Source organism: Nannobrachium achirus (genome assembly GCF_963921795.1).
Source record: "Nannobrachium achirus genome assembly, chromosome: 16".
In the NCBI taxonomy this organism is placed as follows: domain Eukaryota; kingdom Metazoa; phylum Chordata; class Actinopteri; order Myctophiformes; family Myctophidae; genus Nannobrachium; species Nannobrachium achirus.
Genome location: NC_137823.1, coordinates 35,234,790 through 35,259,069, shown reverse-complemented (window position 1 = coordinate 35,259,069; position 24,280 = coordinate 35,234,790). Strand labels below are relative to the sequence as shown.

Here is a 24,280-nt window from a genome sequence, read left to right as displayed (position 1 = left end):
CACACACACACACACACACACACACACACACACACACTCATAGTAAGACGGTGTAAGCTGTGGTCACTCCAGGTGACTGAGTTTGTTAGTGCTGTGAGGCTAAACATGGCTGCACGCTCTATTGAACAACCCCCCACTGACGAACACAGACCTGTGTCAGGTGTGCGTGTGTGTGTGCGTGTGTGTGCGTGTGTGTGTGTGTGTGCGTGCGTGCGTGCGTGTGTGTGTGTCTTCTTTGTGAATGAGTGAGTGAGTCTGGGAGTCTGTGTGTGTGTATTTGGTCATGTGTTAAGCTAGTGCAGTGTGGACTGACAGTCCATTTGTCCACACTAAAGCAGGCGAGCGCTTCTGTCGGCTCAAAGAAAAGCAAATAGATATGAGCATCGGAGTATCATTTAATTAATGGATCCACCGGAGCCGAATCATTTCACTTTATACACACGCGCACAGCCGCACACACACACACTCTCTACATACCTAACATGCACAAGCGCTCGCATGCGCCAGTGCGTGCAGTAAACATGCACACACACCAACACACGCACACGCACACGCACACGCACACACACACACACACACACACACACACACACACACAGGAGGCGTTAGTCCTTGCTGACAGTAGCGGAATAGGAACCGCTCAGCGGGCATTTGTCATTTTGTGTCGGTGGATGGCAGCCTCCCGGCTGCCTTTGACAGATCTGAGAGACTCCTCTGTTCGACACATTATCCCTGCCTCGCACCCAGACATCCACATTTTGTGTGTGTGTGTGTGTGTGTGTGTGTGTGTGTGTGTGTGCGTGTGTGCGTGTGTGTATGTGTTTGTGTATGTGTTTGTGTGTCTGTGTGTGTGCGTGACGGATCTCTGTCATATGGATGCCGGAGAGGCAGTTGTACGAATCACTTCCCATTACTTTATATTCCAGCTGACCGCAGGCAACCACAGCAAAAACTATTTGAGTGTTAATTTAACTCTGCTAGTGTACAAATGGAATCACTTAGACCCATAATGGTCCATTCTGTTCATAATCTGTATTAACCCTGGATTTTGCAGCATATGCAGTCTACCTTCCTGCAGATGGAAAGGTTACATTGATTGATGGAACTTTTCATTTCACCTATATTTTATATAGTAAGATGTGTGCATAATAAATTATCACTATGCTATTTTGTAATTATATCATAATACGTATTACTCTACTCTATTGATAGTATTTGTAGGGTTTATTTGATTAGGGCTATTTCAAATACTTTGGAAAAACTGAATGTATAACTCATTAGATGAGTTGAATCACATTTTCTGTAGCTTATGCAAATTCTCAGCACCTGTGATCATTGCTTCATGAAGGCTAGAATCTCACACGATTAACAATTTGTTACAAGATCAATGGATAACGACAGGCAATCTGATAATTTATTCTGTATTTTGTTAGCAAATCATAGATTTTTACAAAGAGACATATTTCAAGTTTCTATAATTAGGTCCCACTGGAAACTCCCACAATGTTTGATAGCCAGCCAGCATAAGAATGTAGAATTCAATAGTATCTGTATCAAAACTTTAAAACGTCCAAATTGGTGGCGAGATTTGCCCGCTCGGCAGTTGCCAGCAATTCAACTTGAAATTGGACTGTGTAGTTATTAGACTTTTTAATCACTTCAAATGTCTTATTTTAATTTATACTATTTTTTTTATAAATTTGAACAGGTTGTGGCCCAATATTGAAAGTAATACAATCACATTGACCAGGTTGGTCAAACTCCATTCCAATGCCATGCAGGTTTGGGGGGATTTCTACTTAATACAGTACATAGAGAATAATACAGTTTATTCTCCCAGCAGTATGAACAAATATTCCATACAGAATTCAATAGTCAGGCTTGTCAGGAGACTAGTTTTGCATCTCCCTGTGTGTGTGTGTGTGTGTGTGTGTGTGTGTGTGTGTGTGTGTGTGTGTGTGTGCGTGTGCGTGTGCGTGTGCGTGTGCGTGCGTGCGTGCGTGCGTGCGTGCGTGCGTGCGTGCGTGCGTGCCTGTGCGTGCGTGTCTGTGCACGAGAGAGACAGATAGCTGCTGATAGATGGGAGCATGAGAATGGATGTATTCCAGAGTGTTGTACGCATATTGAATGTGCCGTGGGGTATTTGTGTCTATCTGCACTGCAACTAGTGTGTGCGTGTGTATGCATTTCTGCAATGCACATGTGTGTTGTGTGTATATATTATTATGTATGTGTTTGTATGTACAAGTGTCTGTATAATGTGTACATGAGAGTCTGTGTGAATGTATGTTGGTGTTTATGGGTTGCGTGTGTGTGCGTGCATGTGAATAGCGTTGGGCAGCAGGGTACAAGGTGCCATCTCCATTGCAAGTCAGTAGAGAAACAGATGGACTTGCGCTTACTTTTCCTGTAATTGCGTCTTGTCCGCGGGAGAATGAAAGATGGAGAATGCATGTGGGAGGAGCGTGGCGCTGCCTGTTTGCTAAAAGTAGCTTCCCCATATGTCCTCGTACTGCCATGGATAGCCTTGAAGCCTTGCTGCCTCCATATGGTCTGTGTATTGAAAGAAACTGAAGTCTTTAAGCCTGATTTATAGTTGGTTGTGCATTGGTGTCGCCTATCGAAAATAGCTGATCTACAAGCTCCCAGCGCATCGTGATTTGGCGCGTTTTGAGCTTGTAGACGGGCTATTTTCGGTGAGGAACACGGCGCGCAACCAAGTATAAATAGATAGTCAGAAATAAACGCCGTCATGCATCGTTTGAAGATCCGCTGGGAGTATGGGAGCATTTTGCAGTCGGCGCGCTTTTTGATCTGCATATTTCAGAGATTTTTCTCGCTGGAATTCACCCATAGAGAGTGTTGGCAGAAATTACCGTTATGTCACACACAAACACATGCTATAATGCCTTAATTATGGGTCCGTATTGCGTTTGATTATGTAATGTTTAGGTAATGTGTGTAAACATTGGAGTAAACCGTCCCCTCCCGCTACCTCAGGTCTGGTAACACCAACCTCCAAGTACTGTACCTGGGGCGATAGGACTTTCTCTGTTGCTGCCCCATCCCTGTGGAATGCACTTTACAATGCTATCAAATAGTCCCCCACCCTCCTATCCTTCAAAACCACCCTCAAAGTGAGCAGGCCGCTTCTTATCACCTGACAGGGGGAGCTTCCCCGGTTGGACGCAGCGCGTGGAAGGAACACGTTATTCCAACCAGTTCCATTCCCCTCCATCAGGCGCCCCGGCTGGCCAGGGGGAGGCATTATAGAGACCAGGATTACTGCATGTTTTTAGGAGACACGGGGAGAACATGCAAACTCCACACAGAAAGGCCCTTTTGCCAACTCCACCTAGGGTGTGGGCACTGATGACGCGGAGGAGGGAACACGCCCCCAGGCCAGCACCCACAGTGTCCCCCGGCGGGAATCGAACCCAGGACCTTCTAGCTGTGAGGCGACAGCACTACTGACTGCGCCAGGGCTGGGGAACAATTGCCTACCTAGGGGGGGAAGGGGGGAAAAAATGGAAGGGGAGAGGGGGAGAAGGGGGAAGAAGGAAAAAAGAGGAGAAAGAGAGAAAGAAAGAGAAAACGAGCGTGGAAGGGATGAAAAATGCAACAGGCCAGTCTTCGTGTGCATCTCCCCAGTGATCTGTCCAAGTGGTTTATGAGTATATATGATAGATTCATGAAAATTGTGACTTTTGTCGATTTTAGGTATGGTTGCTGAGGATCCGAAGGTCGTGGGTTTGATTCCCACCTACGCCGGGTCAGGTGTTCGATTCCCACCTACGCCATGCAAAAATAAAACTCAATGAATGAAAGAAACGTCCTCATTGTTTTAACCATCTCTAAATGGACCACAAAATCAATTTTCTCACCATCATCTACCTATTTGTACTATTGTATTACTACAATATAACATGTAGGCCTACGGTACATTGGCACATATTGACAGATGCCTGTTAAGTATAACCCTTGTGAGACTGTACTTCATTCATAGATGTATTGTACATCTATTTATATTCACTGGTGATAGATGTACACAGTATATATGCATTTATATATTCACTGTACATTTTATGTATTGTTATACTTATAATTATTATTATTTTATATAATTATATAACATAATAATTATTTTCTCTTATTCAGGACCCACTGCAAATGCAGATCAGTATTTATTTCATCTTGGTTTGGAACAAATTCACTTAGAAGTACCTTGTATTTCATTCATTCTAACTAATGCTGCTGACATTTCTTTTAAAATCTTACTCTGTATGAGTTACAACAAACAAACATCAACAATATTATGACATCTGGACTTATTTCCAATGGGGATCAACAAAGTCAACCATTGAGGTAAAAGCATAACATATTTAATTAAGTAAAAAAATGCAACTGCATGAAAGGTAAATATAATTTTAATCTAAAAGATTCAAATACAACAGGGTATTAATCCCACATACAACATAAACATGGTGACAACAAATATATATGAATACATCATCACTCTTGGGTGGAAACCCTGTATGTCCAAAACGTTACTTATCACTTATTTCTTATCACTATTTAAAAAGTATCTAAAATAGTGACAATAACTGATCTACAAGCTGACAACACGTCAGCATCTTGTGGGCCTATAGATCTGCTAACATGGTGAAAATAGACGATCTACAAGCTGACAACACTTTGATGTGTTGTGGGCTTGTAGATCTGCTATTTTCACTACTTTTATGCAACACTCGTGTATGATAAAGTAGGGCATTCATTTACAATAAAATAAAAGGAATGGGACATGGTTTCTGCCCGACAGCGACAATGTTGATGGCTCTGGTGGCATCACACTTTGCACAAGAATAATAAAACAAGTCTCAGCTACATCACAAATTTAAGTAAGGGAGAGGCAAACATCTGCTCATTTATTTTTTGTTGTCTGCTAGCCACTCCTCTTTTGATATGGTGTCTGTATTTTTGGGCAGTGTACAGTATTATGTCCTGTTTCCTGTGTTCTGAACTGGCCACTTTCTGCATGAATTTGCCTGCACTGTCCGCTTGTTGAATCTGGCCGTGGAGGCGCTTCGCCTTTGGTGAAGAGGTGCAGAGAGAACAGCTGAGGTCTGGGAGACAGCAAAGGAGAAATAGAGAGAAATATGTATAATCAATACAAATTCAGTGTCACACAGGTGACAGTTTATGTTTGCCTATGTGATAATACAGTATGCCCATCACACATCAGATCCCACCATGACGTTATCTGACGTTTTTTTTTAGTAGCCATCATGCAGGGGTCATCTATGTCTGTACACAGACATTTGTATGTGGCACAGATTTACACACTATTATAATGTTCTTATTTTGATCATAAGATCCAATTACAGAATGTCAAGTCTCCATACAGGTTTTCGTCAGAATATGTATGACACTGATATACTGGTTCTCAAAGGTTTTATTTGCACAGACCCTTAACTCTGAGTGTCTTTATGGTTTTGATTGAATAGTTACTTTGTTAGCAGTTCACAAAGGAAAAGCACAGTACAGTTCAGAATCAGATACAATGTCTACTAATAGGATTTAAACCCAAGAAAGCACATTGGCTTGTTTACATGTAGGTCCTTTTGTACTAAATGTATAAGAGAAACACATAGATCTATAAACCACTAATTTGTTTGTTATGCTTTGTTGATGAGCCAAATGTAGTTTTCTCCTTTTCACTTTCATTAACATACTATATGACTCCTTATCTTAATGTTTCAATGACACTGACAATACCTTAAAAAATATATATACATATAATAATAGCCTAATATTGCAATAGCAGGACAGTAACTTAGCTATGTAATCCATAGGATAGGCCTATATTAAAATGTCTTTACAAATAAAGCATTAACTAGATAGTATTGGCCAGCCATGGATCAAATGAAAGACAGTAGCAGACACCATCACCATGCCTATTGCCTACTTGAAGAATGTTATTGTATGTATGGTAATGAATTTCATGCAGATGACCAGACCATTACCATAGTAATTTGTAGAAGTCACGAAACTTACCTTGAGTGTTAGGATAACAAAGCCAGTGTCCAAGTGTCCATTGCATCCAAAGGTCTCTAAGTGACAATTGTTTGTTTTTAAATGTGACAACGTCGGACGCTGCATTAAGAGAATGTGGCTCACTTCACTCAACAGCTGTTCATAGCCCTCCCGTGTGGTTTCTATTTGCTGCTCTGTGCTCAGATCTCGTCTAGAGCCCGCCTACTGTATCCGGTAATGTGTAAGCCCATGTTAAAGCAAGTAGCGTTTCCATATCCGCTCTGGCCCCAGACCGGAACGGCGACCCGACAAGACGGCGCGTGATTGGTTGGAATCCCGAAAGGGACGGTGTGTTTTGATCGGGGAGGGAGGGGAGGGGAGGAGAAATGAAAAAGGAGTCCGGCGATTTTATTGGCAGACACGTGGACGTGCGACGGGAGGCGTTCCGATTGGAAAGAAACCACCGCGGGGGAGATCTTCCATTGGCGACAATTGAATTCGCTCTCTTTTTATTTGGACGCGAGGAGCCCCACCGTTGGCCAGTAAAGGAGGAAGCGAGGTAGGCGAGCGCTCGCCGGGTAGCGCCACCGTGCCCCCCTTATATACATTTTGGATGATTATAATTTGTATTATTATCATTAAAACAGACCTATAATTATGTATTTTGATTACTATTGTTATCTTGGACAACAAAGATACTCGCACACCAAAGTCCCTGGGCTAGAAAGCCTCAAAAGACAGTCCACATGCTGAGATGAAAGTAAAAAATCTTCTGCCAAGTTTAACTTTTGTTGCCCCAAGCATTACCACAGGCTCAGTCAGTACCATAAACAGTTCAAAGCACATCCTAAATTTGGCGTAACCTCTTGTGCAACGGATAGAGAAAATAGCCTATCTACAAGCTGACAACAACTCACTATTTTCACCTGCTCAAACAGCCAGGGGCGTCACAAGGGGCATGAAAAAGTTTGAGCACCACTGACATAGAAACATAGGTTTTTCAAAAAACCTTAGAAGGATTTGAAATATTCAACTCCGTGCCGCGCTGTGAGCTATATGCTAGTTAAAGCACAAAATAATGTGTAATAATGCGTTCCCAGTCTAAATGAGTTAAACCCCCTCCCGCTATGAAGAACATTCATGGGGGGCCCACAGTGAATACTTGTCCCCAGGGCCCAGAATTTGAGGCGATACCCCTGCATACAGCCAATGCTATTATGGCACCGTACTTCTGAGGGCCTTCCTCAAAAGATGGCCTCTAAACTGACACTAGGCCTGACCCTACCATATTAATGGCATTCTTTCAATTACACTAGGGGCCTTCAGTGTTTTCAGGCCAAGGACCCCTTAAGCTGGCCATACACTACACGATAATCGGGCCCGACTGAATCGGGTAGAATTAAACACTACAGGATCATTTTTTCAGATTATCTGGCCAGAGAATCTAAACAGGCTCACACTAGCCGTTTTGAACAGTCGGGCGCACCGCACGCTACAGGATTCTATTCCGATTGAGTCGGGCCCAAACACAGCAATAATAAATAAATAATTTATATAATGAATACAAAACGTCACTGTTCCGAGAGCTTCGCCTTGCAACACGCACGCAGACGCACATACAAACAAACACATTATGTTATCCACTCACAAACACACCATTGCCTCACGCAACGAAAAAAAAAAAAAGCTTCAAATGATACTATGACTATGAGTTCACTTTGACGCGTTTCATGTTCATCCATGGATCAACTCTGTTCGACTTTCCCCCTCTCTCTCCACTGCTAAAGTCAAGTGCTGCGCGCTGTCTGCTGGTGCTTCTCATGGTGCCTGCTTTATGATTAGTCGTATGACTGTGTTGCGCAGAGAACATATCAGATCTCCAAGATCAAACTGCGTCCCTCCGCGCCACTTTGTAGGGTTTGTAGATCAGGCAGTGGGCGTGTAGGCCTACTTGCACTCGTGTGCTGTTCCCACTCCAGTCTGTGACTGACTGGTAGTGACTATTTCTGCTGATATAAAACAAACTCGCGACCATTGAGTTTTAATTCCCATCGCAAGCAATCATGATACAACCTGGGAGGATGGATGTGGATCATTATTTGAAATAATAAGCAGTGTATTTATGTGTATTGCTTTTTTTTTTGGGGGGGGGGGGGGACTAGTTTTCAGTCCCAAATATAGACCTACCTACTGTAATGCTTTAAAAAGGACAGGCCTATTAGGCCTATATCCATTATGTTTCTTTCATGTCCGCTCCAGGTTTATCATTGTCAGTTTTGATAAAGTCATTTTATTTTATTTTCTAAACCTGCTCTCTGTTAAAATACGAAACGCCTGGCTATGCGGGGCGCGCTGTGGCCGGAGTAGCCAGGAGTTGTTAACCCAGCTGGTAGATCAAACAACGAGTTGATGATGGCCCATTAATTAAGCTACACGCTGTACCTATGGCCAATTGGAACTTGAAAGGAGTAGAGATTACATAACTGCACCGTGCACGGACCATCAGAGAAAGTGACTGACGTGGGGTGAGCTGCTGTTGTAGGCTGCTTCCACCACGGACGGTTCAAGTTAAGACAGGTTCAAGTTCAAGACAGGCACGTGTCTGCTTTTACTTTAGTGGCCATGGCCTAGGCTTTCAATCATGATTTCCCCTGTCTTTTAACAAATTATCGCGGTGTGGGCGGATGGATCATTCAAATATAATCATTAAAAAAAGATCCGAGGGCACGGAGATCCTAATCCAATGTCCCAGAGAGAGAGAGAGAGAGAGAGAGAGAGAGAGAGAGAAAGAGGACGGTTCTGTCTGGTCCATTTGAAGAACTGTAATCCAGCATTTTGAGGTGGAAACATGGAGAATGCACAGGTTTATCATACATTTGAGAGTGAGAACCATACAGTTGGAGGAGGAGAGCAGAGCTGGAAAGTTATTAGCGAGTCCAGACTTGCACTAATTGGTTTGGCCTAGTTTTACGTCTTTGTTGATTGATTGATTGATTTCGTGTGCGTGTGTGTGTGTGTGTGTGTGTGTGTGTGTGTGTGTGTGTGTGTGTGTGTGTGTGTGTGTGTGTGTGTGTGTGTGTGTGTGTGTGTGTGTGTGTGTGTGTGTGTGTGTAGAGAGAGAAAAAGAGATAGCTCTGTCACTCAGATGCTCAGAGACTTGCGTCTATCAGCGGCTGCTGTAGGCTACCTATTTTCAATCAGTCCCCTGCTGCTATTCCAGACCAGTACTGATCCAGGAAAATATCAAACATGTTTGAAAAGAGTCGGGCAACCCCCGATCGTCCTCCGAGCCACTCGGCTGGGCTCCGAGTGGATCTGTGAGACCTCACGCTAGACGACGTTCATGCCCGATTGTCGGGCCCGTTTCAATCGGTGGCAGCCCGATTGTCGGGAGGATAATTAAATAGCCCGATTATCGGCTAGTGTGCGGCCAGCTTTAGTTGAGAGAGAGATGAAGCAGGTACCCCCCACAACCTTTTCATATAGTGTCATTGTTTGACAGCACGATCATCAGTGTATTTTGGATTCTTGTCAATTTGTTTTTTCAGATATCTAACCACTTGAACCATCAATACTTAATAAACTTGACCTTTCACTCTGTACTTAGTCTGCTCTTTTTCCCCTCTACACCAAACCTCTTTGCCGAAAATAGACGATCTACAAGCTCACAATGCCTTGCACTGCGAGACGTTGTGAGCTTGTAGATCTCCAATTTTTGGCTAAAGTTCTCGGAATATGGATGCTAGGGTTCAAATGGTTAATATAAACAAGGAAAAAAAAAAACTTTCTATCACTCAAAGATTTGGAGGTCCCCCTGTACTAACTCTGAGGACCCCCTAGGGGTCCCGGACCCCCTGTTGAAGACTCTTGAATTACACTCTTTTTGTGAAACTGAGAATAGCCTAAATGTTCTCATTTTGTGGGCTCTTTCTCATATTTCTGCTCTAGCAAAGAAGACATTTCATCCTCTCAAGCATAGAAATACAATACAGGCACGTACAAACACACAGCCAGCCGAGCCTCCGGTTGCGGTGTGATTTAAGTCACTAGGCGTGTGTTGATCACATGCACTCAATCATTCGCCATGTGCAGAGGCACAAATACATTTATATGTAATAGCCCACATGCCATATTAGTCCAATGACACTGTTCTGTAAATGAGCTTCCATTCATATTTACCCAAGCTTGGGGCCAGCAATGGCTTTCGCTCGCTGCACTGTGCTATTTATCTAATGGATGAGGTGCAATGTGAAATGTGGTCCCCCTACACCAAATTTCCAGGCAAAGAAAACATTTTATAACTGTAAACAAACATGCTGGATTGGGGAATTGTGGTTTGTGGGTGTGTGTGTGAGTGTGTGAGTGTGTGTGCGTGCGTGCGTGTGTACGCGTGTGTACGCGTGTGTGCACGTGCGGACGGGTCAAGTTGGACTGCAAACTAAAGACAGCATTTACGTAACATGTCCTTCTGCATCTGAAGGGCAAGTGATATTATTTTGTTAAAATAAGTGTTAAATATCTCTATATTTATGAGCGGTGGTCACACCACTCTTAAGTGTGAGAGTGTGTGTATGTAGCCTGAGCATGAGCTGCAATACCGCTGCTGACCAAGTGGCCCCTAAATGAAACTTGAAAGCGGTGATAATTTTAGGTGGTATTATCCACATTAACCCCGTCCCTGACATCCCTACAAGGGAACATCTCCTTTCAACTTTCAATTTGAAAATAGCCTATCTACAGTATAAGCATGTGACCACTGTAAACCTGTAAATCTGTTCTTTTTGCTTTTGAGTATAAGGAGCTTAAGCATTATACGGTCTACCCTTAAACATAATGGATGTGTGTATGACAACATGGGTTATTATGGTCTCAACAGGTGAATGTTGGCAGACTGCGAAACAGGACGTCTCTTCTTAGGCGTAAACAACATGAGCCACATTGCAGGAAGATAGCGATCTCAGATCCGAGGGAAGAGGGAACACAAGTGAAGCGAGGGTACCTCGTCTTTCACAACGAAATAAAAACCCCTATGCAAATGTCAAGATGTATAACAATCGAACACAAGTTCAATTTCCAGAATTTTTTAGTCGACAGTCGTGCGCTAAGGAACCGTGCCGTCAAGCTTGGACAGATTTCCCTCCCTGGACTAAACTCCAAGGGGTAAAAAACAAAGCAACAGCAGGTCTTTTTATATCCTGTCAGCCAATCAACAGCGACTCCTCTCCTCTGTGGCAGTGCAACGCAGCGGGAAGCTTCATCAGCCTCACCGCGCCGTATGGTTACAGCAAACTGACGGAACATCTAAGTGAACGTGTCTGTACGGACACGGACACACACACACACACACACACACACACACACACACACACACACACGCTGGGGTTAATATACCTGTGAGGACATCAGTATTTTAGGATGGCAATTTTATCAATCGTTGTTGTCGGGGGAAACCTTGTATGTCCAAAACTCGTTTTGTATTTATCATTTAAAAAATGATTCAAAGTAGTGAAAATAGCAGATCTACTGCTATATGTAGATCTGCTATTTTCACTTGTTTTGTGCGAGTGTGACAGTGTTGTGTGATTAGGCAGGGCATTACTTTATGAAAAAGTGTACAAATTTGAAAGATACTGTACAAGGTTTCTGCCCAACAGTGACGAAATGCTATTCTTTACCCTTTTTTGTTTGCCATTAACCCTAAAGCCTGAGTTATATTTAGTTGTACAGTGTACGCAGGGGTCGTGCACTGAACGTGTCTTAGCGTGAGCTTGTAGAACAATTTTTGGTGTGCGACAAGTATAAATCAGACTTCTTAATTTCCTAATCCTAATCCTCACCCAAAATTCTTTGTTTAACCATAAAACAACCATTTATCTTGTGAGGACCGGGGAAATGATCTATTCCTCCAATTTTGTGAGGACATTGCGTAGTGATAAAAGTTCTCACACACACACACACACACACACACACACACACACACACACACACACACACACACACACACACACACACAACGTACAGTACACACTAACACACACTGCCTGTGCCTGACCGGTAGCACATTACGGAGGTATAAAGCCCTGGAGGTCACTTCAGCAGGCGGGAGGCCTGTGGAGAGGCTCAGCGTAGCAGGCAGGCAGGCCACTATTAAGGCTGATCCCAGGAGTACATGTGCCACACGGCATGCAGAGCAGCGCTGAGCTAAACTGTCACACTGCTGGCTCTGCTGAGGCAGAAAGCCTGCGGAAACGGGGCTGGTGGCATAGTTAGAGGTCATGGAAGAAAGAACACGGATGGATGAATATGTAGGTACAGAATATTATATCCTCGCTCGCTGTCGCGCAGAAACCTTGTATCTCCATATATTTCAACTTTGTATGTTTTTCCCCCCCCCCGTGAATTAATGGCATACAATAGTGTTGTTTGAAAATAGCCGATCTACACGTCAACATATTGTGAGTTGTAGATCGGCTATTTTAGCTATTTTTTGAAAAAACGTGTTGGAAGTGTAAGTGTCTGTCTGTGGGTTTTATGAATATTGAACGAATTAACGGTTTTAACAAGAGCTTATGACTAGATTATTACATTGCATCCATTGGAACACAGGTTCTTTCTTTCCATTTTCTGGAATGTAACTGATTTGGATATACAAGGTTTCTACCCCACAGCACCAATATGTAGGTACATGACATGAATACATGTATTTTTTACATACTACTGTGTGTATGTTTTAAATCAATTATTCATGTTTGTTGAGATAAGAATGTTTTATAAAGGCCTTCAAGATCTCTACATTTAACTTTTGTTTATCGTACAGTTTTATAAACTTGCATAAGGGATGCAAATGAATGCAAAACGCACTGTTGGAAGGGCTTCAATACACTTGACTCTGTCAGTGCTACCAGTGCTCCTCCTGCAAATTACCATTTTTAGGTTTAAACAAGAAGCTATTTTGAAATTAATTCACCATAAATTGTCAGTTAACAAATCTCAGTGGGATGTCATTCCAGTCGTTGTTAAAAAAATTAGTTATCTATTCAGTTAGTCTAAACCACTTGAACTCTACTGTAGCATCGCTATTTTGGAGAGAACATTTGGCAAAAACTCTACAAGCTTGCAACACAGGATGGGTTCTTGTACAGTATATAACCCATGGGAATACAGTCAACTTAGTATATGATTTAAGTGGATATGGTTTTAGTCATGATCTTTTTTTCTTTTTTTATGGGCCATTCATAATGAGTACTTTTATTGCGACCGTCAGGTCGCAGTTACTATCAAAACCTCCACCGGCTGTCAGTCAGTATGTCCGTCACGTCACGTCACGTCACGTCACGTCACGCTTTTGCCTTACTCATATCTCTGCCACCGTTGCCCCTATCCAAGCGAGACTTTGCACACACAATCCTTGGCTGCCAAACCACAACCTCCACCCCTCATTACTCACATGGCCCTCTTCTAGCGCCACAATGAGGCAGATTCTTGCAAAACACATTTATGGACACTGCTCCTACAGATTTTGCCCTAAAATCACGCAAAGCGGTACACAGTATCTCAGTCATGTCATCAACATGGATCTGTCCCATTTCCCATATTCCCTCCTGATTGGCTACCATTGCCTTCTAAAGTTTGTGTGTGCGACCTGGCGGTCACTTATCTCCCGACTTACTGGTTATAGTACTGTAAGTCTATTTTGATGTCAATACTTTGAATACAGGCCTTTTACTAGTAACAACATTTTTTTTATTTTGCAGTATTACTAAAGTAAAAACTAATCTGAGTACTTACTGCACATGACTGCTATCCATGCAGTACCCACACTGAATGCCATGCTGACATAGGGAAGACCTATATGCTAGTATGGGTGAAGGCTAGGAAAGATGGTGGGTGTTTGTTCACTGACAACTTGGCAGTAGTGTCAGCAGCAGATGTACTGAGCATGCTGCGGGTGTGAGTGTCAGTCTGCTCAAATAGGCTGCATAGTTGGACCATTAAAATCGTGGGTGTAAGTGATTGGAGTGGAGTGTGTATGGGCGCAGTTTGACTCCCATGCCTGCCTGATGCTTTGTGTGTGTCACTGTGTGTGTGTGCATGTAGTATGTGTACCCATGTACATTATACGGTGCGTTGTCTATATGCTGTCTACAGTATATACCGTATAAACCCAGTGGTGACATGTACGTTGTCACAGAGATTCTAAACATAATGCACAGACTGGCACATAAATGACAGCGTGAACCATGGGATTCACACAGGGTCTTGTAGGACCTGGCAGTGCACCTGACACATTTGACACCAAGATGACGTGCACCCGTCTCAAAATGAGCTTCTCCAAGTTTTGATGGCAAAAAAAGTTGAGTTTTGAAAAGACTGATCTGTAGTATGTATTATACATACAGTACTGTGGCTGTCTATACAGGGTTTGGTTGCATTTTCGGAATCATGGGTCTTAAACAGGGGGTCCAGGACCCCCTGTGGGGGTCCTCAGAGTTACTACAGGGGATCCTCCAAATCTTTGAGTGACAGAAACTTTTTTCTTTTCTTTTTTATATTAACCACTTGAACCCTAGTGTCCATATTCTGAGAACTTAAGCCAAAAATAGCAGATCTACAAGCTCGCACTGCGAGGCGTTGTGAGCTTGTAGATCAGCAATTTTTGTCAAAGAGCTTTGGTGTAGAGGGGAAAAAGAGCAGACTAAGTACAGAGTGAAAGGTAAAGTTTATTAAAGGTTGTGGGGGTCCCTGTTTCATCTCCCTCTCAACTAATGGGTTCTTAGACTGAAAACATTGAAGACCACTGCCCTATATAATCGTTTTCACAACAAACACAAATAGTATAGTACTAATAATTGGATTTGCCTAAAATAGGTTGGCAAACTACTACTCCCACAGTTTTTGTGGCACACACTCAAGCCATATGTTAAATCGACCGGTTTCATCAGGAATGGTGTGCAGTGTGATTCCACTTGGCTAAGAGATATCTTGAATAGTTTAATTTATATGAATTTATCAGTGAATTCAATTTCCCAGAAGTTATCGGCAGCTCTCACATACAAACGGGATGAGAGGCTTGGGTTAATACTCAATTCTGATTGGTCAATCACAGCACAGCACAGCGCACAGTCTTTTTTTAAAGATTTGTTTTTGGGATTTTATGCCTTTATTGATAGGACAGTAGACTGACAGGAAATGGGGGGAGAGATGGGGACTTGGGGAGTGACACGCGGCAAAGGTCGTCCGGATAGGGAATCGAACCGGCGCCGCCGCCGGGCATCCATGCCTATGTGGCAACGCCTAGGTGGTATGCGCCTGGACCAGTAGGCCAGTGGGCGCCCCCCAGCAGCACAGCGGTCTTATTCTCGACAGCAGGCTGCTACTATGAATAACTTGAATAATTTTGCTAATCAGCTCATCTGCAACACCCGTGGCAACTGTACAAGCTAATGGACTACTTCCTTTAGCGGAAGCAAATGAAGTTCTGAACAATTACAATAATTCTTGTTGTTTTACTCTGTGTCAAGTTTTTGGTTTCTTTATTAAGTAGCCGTGTAATAAGCGGCATAATGAGCAGCGAGTGATTCAAGACCCCTCCGCTTCGCCTTGAGGTCCTGCATCACTGTGTTCATTTCTGAATAATGACCGCCTCGCTGTTCACTATCCCTTATCCACTTCGACTTTCAATCTCTCTAATATTGCCTATTTTTGGCAAAGAGATTTGGTTTAGAGGGAAAAAGAGTGGGCCTAGTACAGAGCCAACTCACTATATATATATATATATATATATATATATATATATAGTATGTATATACATTGTATGTAATACACACACACACACACACACACACACACACACACACACACACACACACAATTACACATACATTTATTTATTTATTATCCTTTGTTTATCAATTGGGGCGGTTTTTCATAGACTGGCTTGCACAAAGCACAATAGGATTATCATTTGATGCGGGGATATATAGGATTTGAATATTAGCAGTATGAGCAAGGATCTCATTTCAATGTCGATATACTGTATGCATGTGTGGGAGGACGAGCGAGAAGCAGAAACAGAGGTGGAGAGAGACAGAAACAGAGAGAGAAGGTGAGTGGGAGACAGAGAGTCTGTTTTGGATCAGAGACGGAGTTGTAGAAAACTCCCATATCCATCTCACCAGATGTACATGCTCTCTGTCTCGCACACACACACACACACACACACACACACACACACACACACACACACACACACACACACACACACACACACACACACACACACACACACACACACACACACAACCCTAGCTCTAAACATAAGTGTTACTTATAACAGCACCCATTTGTGTAGTCACAAATGGTCACATAATCACAACAAACCCATAGACCTGTGATGTCACAGTGATGTGTTAGGGGAACCACAGTAACAGGCGTGACCTACAGAGATACGCGGATACGTGGACAAGATGTGCCGGTTTTCATAGTTAACTGCGACCTATGGTCGCTATTATTATTAATATCATTATGTGACGCTTATTGTTTTGTGTGTGGTGTGTAGAACCATAAAGTGTGTGCGTGCGTGCGTGCGTGCGATCCATACTGAGTTGTGCAGATGTCAGATGGTGTCTCTTTGCTTCGGTTTTACAGCCATTTCAAAGGCTTTTGCCAAGTGCAGGGAAATTGTTAGAACAGGTGTGTGTGTGTGTTGTGTAGGTTTGTGGCTGCCAGATGCTGTCTGCCTACTTTTGTGTGTGTGTTCTCAAAACAGTTTGGTAAGTTGGCAAAGTTCCTGTAGGTGCACTAGCTGCAGTGTGTGTGTGTGTGTGTGTGTGTGTGTGTGTGTGTGTGTGTGTGTGTGTGTGTGTGTGTGTGTGTGTGTGTGTGTGTGTGTGTGTGTGTGTGTGTGTGTGTGTGTGTGTGTGTGTGTGTGTGTGTGTGTGTGTGTGTGTGTGTGTGTGTTGGCATGGAGCTGATGAGGGATGAGTCGCAATCCATTACTACTGATCGGCCCAGTGAAGGGCTCACACCCACATATATCTGAACACACACCTACATGCAGATACACACAGACATACTGTACACACACACACACACACACACACACACACACACACACACACAAAAGTGGTAATGCCTGATCTATATTTGGTGTTGTGCACCAAATACAAAAGATCTACAAGCTCATAACTGCGTCAAAGCGCAACGTGTCGTGAGCTTGTAGATTGTTGGTGCCCGTGGCACCGCCGCGCAACCAAGTCCACAGCTGTGGCTCTACGTGAGTGAGTGTGTCCAGCACACCGTGACCTCCAGACCCGCTGACAGGTGTGAAGCCCTGCGTCCATTCCCTCTCTCCAAATCCCTAAAACCGACCCTGCATTTATTAAGCCATTTAGGCCGGCTATAATTATTGAATGCTTTAACCAGTGAAAAATAGCAGATATACAAGCTCACATCGCGGCACCGAGTGCCGCGCTGCGAGCTTGTAGATCTGCTATTTTTGAAAAGGTTGTGAAAATGTGTGCAAATCTTTGAATATATGTATTTTCAAAGCGAACGTTTGTAACTAAAATTTTGCTTCTGGGTGGTCCCTGGAACTAAATATTTTGAGATGAGGGTCCGTGGCCAAATACATATAATTTTGGGGGTCCTTCACGTGAAAAGGTTTGAGAACCACTGACATAGTAGTCTCTCAAGAACAGACTAACTGAGCTCCATTTAAGTGAAAAGGACCTTTTCTTTGACGATGGCTGGCCAGATTGCTGACATGGAAACGTAGGTTTTTCAAAAAATCTTAGAAGGATTCAAAAGACACTTATAGAATAGGGGCAAAATTCTAATGTTCACGATTTTTCAAAAATAGCAGATCTACAAGCTCGCAGCGCGGCACTCGGTAACGTGCTGTGAGCTTGTATATCTGCTATTTTTCAATAGTTAAAGCATAAGTTAATGATACACAATCTAGCGTACCCGTTCTAAATAGGTTAAAGGCTGTTCCACATGGAGGCCACATGCACAGCGGCCAGGAGCACACGCCGACCCAAACATGCGTGTGCACATGCACGCGCACATACACACACATGCAGGCGTTCTGGCATTATCCTCTGTGCTGCTGAGGGCAGCACCTGGCCGAAGCTGGCCCACTTACAGCTTTAATTTAGCTCCAGCGGGTCAGAACGGTCAGCCACGCAGCAGCTATTTCAGTGGACCTGCGCACGTACGGCCGCGACTTAATGGATCATTCTAATCGAACTTGACCCGAATACGAAAGAATTTTGTCATTTTACACAACTTTTCCTTTTTTGCTGAATGGGAGGGTTTTGTTTTCAAAGGCTCAACTGTTTGAGGGTCAGAGTGGTCATTTCTCATGGGAAGGTGGAGGTTTGCTCACCTGGGTGTAGGTTACAGGAGAAGAGAGCCTCGCACTTTTGCAGCTAAGACAAATATTTGCGCAACATATCCACAAATTGGCCCCAAAACATACAAATGTACAGTAACTTATATTCTGCACCCTGGGCGTAAGTTTTTTTACAAAATATCATGGCTTTGCCAAAAAGTTAAATCCATACACAACTCTCCAAAATACAACTTTTTGACAGTTTTGCCTACATCCTGTGAGCAGATTGTGCTCAGATACTTGCAGGTTGGACGCAAGCATGAGTAGGAAATAGACAATGTTGCAAGGAACATCCAAGCCCTACAGGGCAAAATCAGAGAAGTGGTAGGCGAGAACTCTTGGTCCAGAAAGCAGACACGCAGAGTGAGCAGTCTACTCCAAATCCACTGGTGGAAAGTACATTTACTCAAGTACTGTACAGTTTTGAGGTACCTTTACTTTAACCTTTGCACGTATTTCAATTTGTAACTCCATCTTATTAAGCCCCATTTTATACTTCATCTTTTTCCACCTCTACGCCAGTGACACAAAGCTGTACCTCCCTCTCAAAGTTGACGATAACACACTCACTGAAGCTGCTTTTTAGATTGCCTTGCCGACCTGGATGTCAGACCATTTTGCTCAATGACAATAAAACAGAAATAATCCTTTTTGTCTCCGGCACATAACAAATAACCTCACCACCCCCCTTGAGCCGCTGACATGTAAACCACATGTCAAAATGTGGGTGTGCTGCTGAACTCTGCCCTTCAATTTGACAACCAGAACAATGTCGTTGTCAAAGGAGCCTTTTTCCAACTAAGACAGATTGCCAAAATTACATATTTTATATCAACCCACGATCTGGAAAAAAAGTCACTTGTGCTCTCATTTCCTCCCGCCTGGAGTACACTGCAACACACTGTATCCAGGAGTATCTAGTTCTAACCTTTTGTCCAAAACGCAGCTGCTAAACTCCTGACTGGCAAGTGAAAGTATGATCACGTCACCCCCATTTTGGCTTCCCATCATTGGCTCCCAGTCAAATACAGAACCGAATTTAACAAATATACTGTATATATTTTTAATTAAAGCACTAGCCGAGCTCCTCCGCCATCCGCTCAATGCCACTAGGCACTACGGTAGGTCCTTAGATCATCTGACCACAAGCTCCTCACAGTCCCACGCACCTGTCTGGAGCTGAAAGGCGTCCGTGCCTTTTCATTTTTAATACCCAGACATAAAACACTCCTTTTCTCCCTGGCCTTTTGAAATCCTCCTGCCTTTTTATGCTGTCTTACACTCCCACGTTTTTTAACCTTCAGCTATTTGTGTCTTGTTTTGATATTTCTTTATTTGTATGCTCTGTCTTTTTATGTTTGTGTGTTTTGTTTTATATGCTGTGCAATACTTTGGTGAGCCTTTGTTTTTAAATGTGCATTATGAATAAAAAGTACTTGACTTTCGGCAGTACTTCTTGTCCATCCTAGGTAGATTTGCATTTTTGGTGCGTGCCGTGATCCCAGCACACAACTAAGAAAAGAATCAGACGTTAACTAAAATCTAGGACACGTGTGTGAAATATACCCTTTTCTCTTATGGGAAGCTACCCGTTGGATCGATTGGCCAAGCCCAGCAGCATGTTGGAGTACGTAGCTTTAATTTGTATGTAGACTCTTTCTTCTGCTGCGGTTGTGTTATCGCCCTTAGGAATGGCTCAGTATGCTAAGTAGATTTTGCTTTGACTTCGCGGCCCGAGACAGACAATGTTTGTGAAGGTATTGAGCTGTTTGTTTGATTAACTGTTGGGTAAACCGTGTGTGTGTGCATGTGTGTGTGTGTGTGTGTGTGTTTGTGGAAGAAGGAAGCAAACATTCCCATCTGTAAAATGGAGTTAAGCTTGCGGCAGACACGCACACACACACACACACCGACGCACAAACCTTGATGCACATAGATATGCAGTAAATCCTGAGTGTTGATATAAGTCTGAGACTATAAACATCCATCGTCATCGGCATATTTGATACTCTTTCTTTTCCTATCACTGTTGTTCATGGTGTTTCTATGCTGCTGCATTGTCCAATGAGCCAAACCAAAGTAGATTCTACACTTCTGTACCTGCAGATCCTGTGCTGCTCGACGTCCACTGTTCACTATAGTTTTTTTACAACAAGGCTTCATATTTTAGATAGTCATTAGAGAAAAGAAAAGATGAGTGTTAAAACGTTTTCATTTACTTCTTTCTATCGTTTTAGTGATTTTAACGATTTGCATGCCCCCAGGTTGGGGTCATGCATGCAAGTGGCTAAATATGTATTTTTAGACACAATAAGCCCATTCCCAAGATGCACCGCAATCTTTCATGGGAAGATGTGACTTATGAGGGCTGGTAAATAGTAACAAAGAAATTGCCAGCTTATTGTGTCTGAAAAGACCTATTTAGCCACCTGTATGCATGCCCCCGCCCCAACCAATGAAATCAAAATACTAAAATCGCTAAAACAATAGAAAGCAGTAAATGAAAACATTTTAACACTCACCTTTTCTTTTCTCTAATTACAATCTAGTTCTAAGTCTAAGTTGTCCTTTAACTCTCCTTCTCTCTGGTCACGTGGCTCAGAGCAGAGTTTCTAAGCATCTGTCCAGGGGCCACCAGGGGTCCAAATGGACCCTCATGGGGTCTGTAACGGCCCGTGGCCTAATACATATCAAACTGGGGGTCCTGGAATAGAAAAAACTGGCATAAAACAAACGGGACGTGAGGCACTGAGGCAGAGCCTCTTGCCTCCCTCAGGTGTGAGAGGAGAAGACATCATGTCAGGCATAATCTGTTGTCTTGAGTGATGTTCCTCCCAGTGTGTTGTTCTGTGCGTAACGCTGTAAGCCCAGAGGTCAAGGGGGTCAGGTTCCTCCCGGCTCTGTTCCCTCTTGTCGGAGCTTGTTTACAGTGTTTGCTATTGACAGACGGGGGAAATCCCATAGGGTTACGGTGGACACACGCATGTATGAAAGCATGCATGCATGCATGGACACCAACATACTGTACAAACGCATATACATACTGTATACATTATATACCATACTCACACAGACATATACACCGTCTCTATCGGGTGGAAACCTCATTATGTCCCAAACTGTTTCTTTTCAGGGTTCAAATTCAAAGATGGCAAAAGTAGCATATCTACGAGGTCAAACACTTGTGAATCTGATACTTTTGACGCTGTAGTATGATGAAGTAGGGCATTCATTTATTAAAAAACTCAAACATTTAAAATATGGAGATATTGAGGTTTTTGCCCGACAGCATATCCACTTTGTACAGTATGTCCAAAACTGTTTCTTTTCAGGAAATGAGGAGGGGGAAAAGTGTTCCAATGTATCTAATGTCATTATTATATAATCACAAGCTCTTTTTAATACTTTTCAATGTAGCGGCTCCATACACACACATGTGCACTTCCACACGCACGTACTGTGCATGCACGCGCACATACAGTACAGCACCATATGAAAGAAGCATTAGGCAGGCGCGAACAGCCACAGTTGCTATGGTAACAGCCGGACCTGCCTCTTGTGTTAAGCGAGCACTCATGAACATGTGCAGAGAGAACACACATGCTCGCGTGTATGTTTGTATGTTGGCACACACACAGACGCACGCACATATAGGGGGGCATGGTGGCGTAGTAGGTAGTGCTGTCACCTTGCTGCTAGAAGGTCCTGGGTTCGATTCCCGCAGGGGGACGCTGTGGGCGTGTTCTCTCCTCCGCGTCATCAGCAACCACACCCTAGGTGGGTTGGCGAAAGGGCCTTTCTTTGTGGAGTTTGCATGTTCTCCCCATGTCCTCTAGGGTAGGTACCCTCACAAAAAACATGCAGTAATCCTGGTCTCTATAATGCTTGATGTGGTGGAAAGGAACTGGTTGGAATAACATGTTCCTTCCACGCACTACGTCCAACCGGGGAAGCTGCCCCCTGTCAGGTGATAAGAAGCGGCTTGCTCACTCCTCATGCACTGAAAGAAGCATGGCCGCAGTTCGGGGCTCTCCCCAGGTTGGCAGAGGGAGAGCAGCGCCCAGGATTACAGCTTAGGCCATTGGCACTGGGTGAAAAATGGGTTACAGGAAAAAAGATTTATAAGCTCACACCGCCCGTCATGCAACAAAGTATTCAGAGCTAAAGTGGTTATAAGAAGTGTTAATGTGCACATTCCCCTTACCTCCATCCCAGACGCAGTAGTTTGTTATTGTGTTACTGTTAACAGGTGGCCTCCTTTTCTCTGCCCACACTGGAGACGCGCCGTCCTAACATGTAACGTCTTACTGTTTGTCTTCGTTCCCTCAGCTTCTGTTTTTGCTGCCGACACGTTTAGTTCTGATTAGTTTACTTGACAATCTACCTGCTGTCTGCTCTCTCACACCCCCACTCCCACTTTTCTTTCGCTCTCCATCTTTTAATCTGTTGCTGGCATGCTTGTTTTTTACCTTTCTGTCTGACTTAATCTCTGCTTTTCTCTCTCTCTCTCTCTGTTCTTGTCTCCCTCTCTATTTCCTCTTTCTCTCTCCCTTTTTCTCTCCCTCCCTCCATCCTTACCCTTCTTTCTCTCCCTCCCATCTCTCTCCCTCTCTCCATCTTCTCACTCCCTCTGTCTCTTTCTCTTTTGTTCTCTCTCTCTCTCCCTGATCTATATCTCTCTTCCTCCTCTCTCTCTCTCTCTCTGTCCTGCAGCATATGTCGGAGTTGCTGGCCGGGGTGCGTCTGCCGTTCATCCATCCGTCCTACCTGCTGAACGTGGTGGACAACGAGGAGCTCATCAAGTCGTCGGAGGCCTGCAGGGACCTGGTCAACGAGGCCAAACGCTACCACATGCTGCCCCACGCACGCCAGGAGATGCAGACGCCACGCACCCGACCGCGCCTCTCTGCAGGTAGGCACCCCCGCCCTTGGGCACACTTACCCACCATGAACCCGAGCGTCCCTATTCTTGGCGTCAAAAAAAGAAAAATCACTTGGTTTTGATTCACTTTGGTGCCTAACAGTGGTTGTCAAGTTGACAGACCTCAGAAATCTCAACGTTATTGCTACACGCACGGACATACAGTACAAGCACATGTGCCCGTAAGGGTCCGTTTTTTACACTTGACATTAACACTCTGGATTTTTACAGCATACACACACACACACACACACACACACACACACACACACACACACACACACACAACTGCAAATAATTCATAACCCCCAACGGCCCACCCTCCTCCTACATGATCCTTCAAGCACAAGCATAGACACACAAGAACAAGTATGTGTGTGTACATAGTAGCCTACACTTTGTGTACAGAACATACATACAGGTACAGTACACACACATTCACACACATATCCAGACATCCAGTTTACTGTACATACAGTACACAATCCCCAAGACGCTCTTTCAAACACACACATGCGCAGTTGCGCGCACACACACACACGCGCAGTTACGCGCACACACACACACACAGGCACAATGTTGTAAGTGGATGAACTGTCTTTGTGGTAGGATCATCATGAGACCGGTACGCCAAAGGCATGCTCTGCTGCCCACAGGCTTGTTTGACCCCAGAGTACCCAGCTTCCACACACCACGCACACTGGGGACCCGCTCAGGTCTGCCCCGCTTTCAACCTGCCCTCTGCAAAGAAACAAACCAGGGTTCAGGGATCATCGCCATGTTGGCTTGTGGTGGACATTTTTGAAAAAAAAAGGAAAAAAACATTTTTGCCAAAGACATACAAAATGAGAAGACAATATTATTACCAGACACACTTAAAGGGATATTCCACTTTCAAAAAACATTTGGTCATTTTATCATCTACTCAGGCT

The 24,280-nt window shown here is 43.7% G+C and overlaps 1 protein-coding gene across 1 annotated transcript in view; it reads left to right on the top strand.

Annotated features, from left to right (window-relative positions):
* The window catches only part of klhl29 (kelch like family member 29), a 373,908-nt gene that overhangs the window by 256,240 nt on the left and 93,388 nt on the right, over positions 1-24,280 (top strand). The window contains exon 10 of the mRNA XM_080745146.1: positions 23,141-23,339. Coding sequence (XP_080601272.1) covers positions 23,141-23,339 — 199 coding nt within the window. The remainder of the gene's footprint in view (positions 1-23,140; positions 23,340-24,280) is intronic.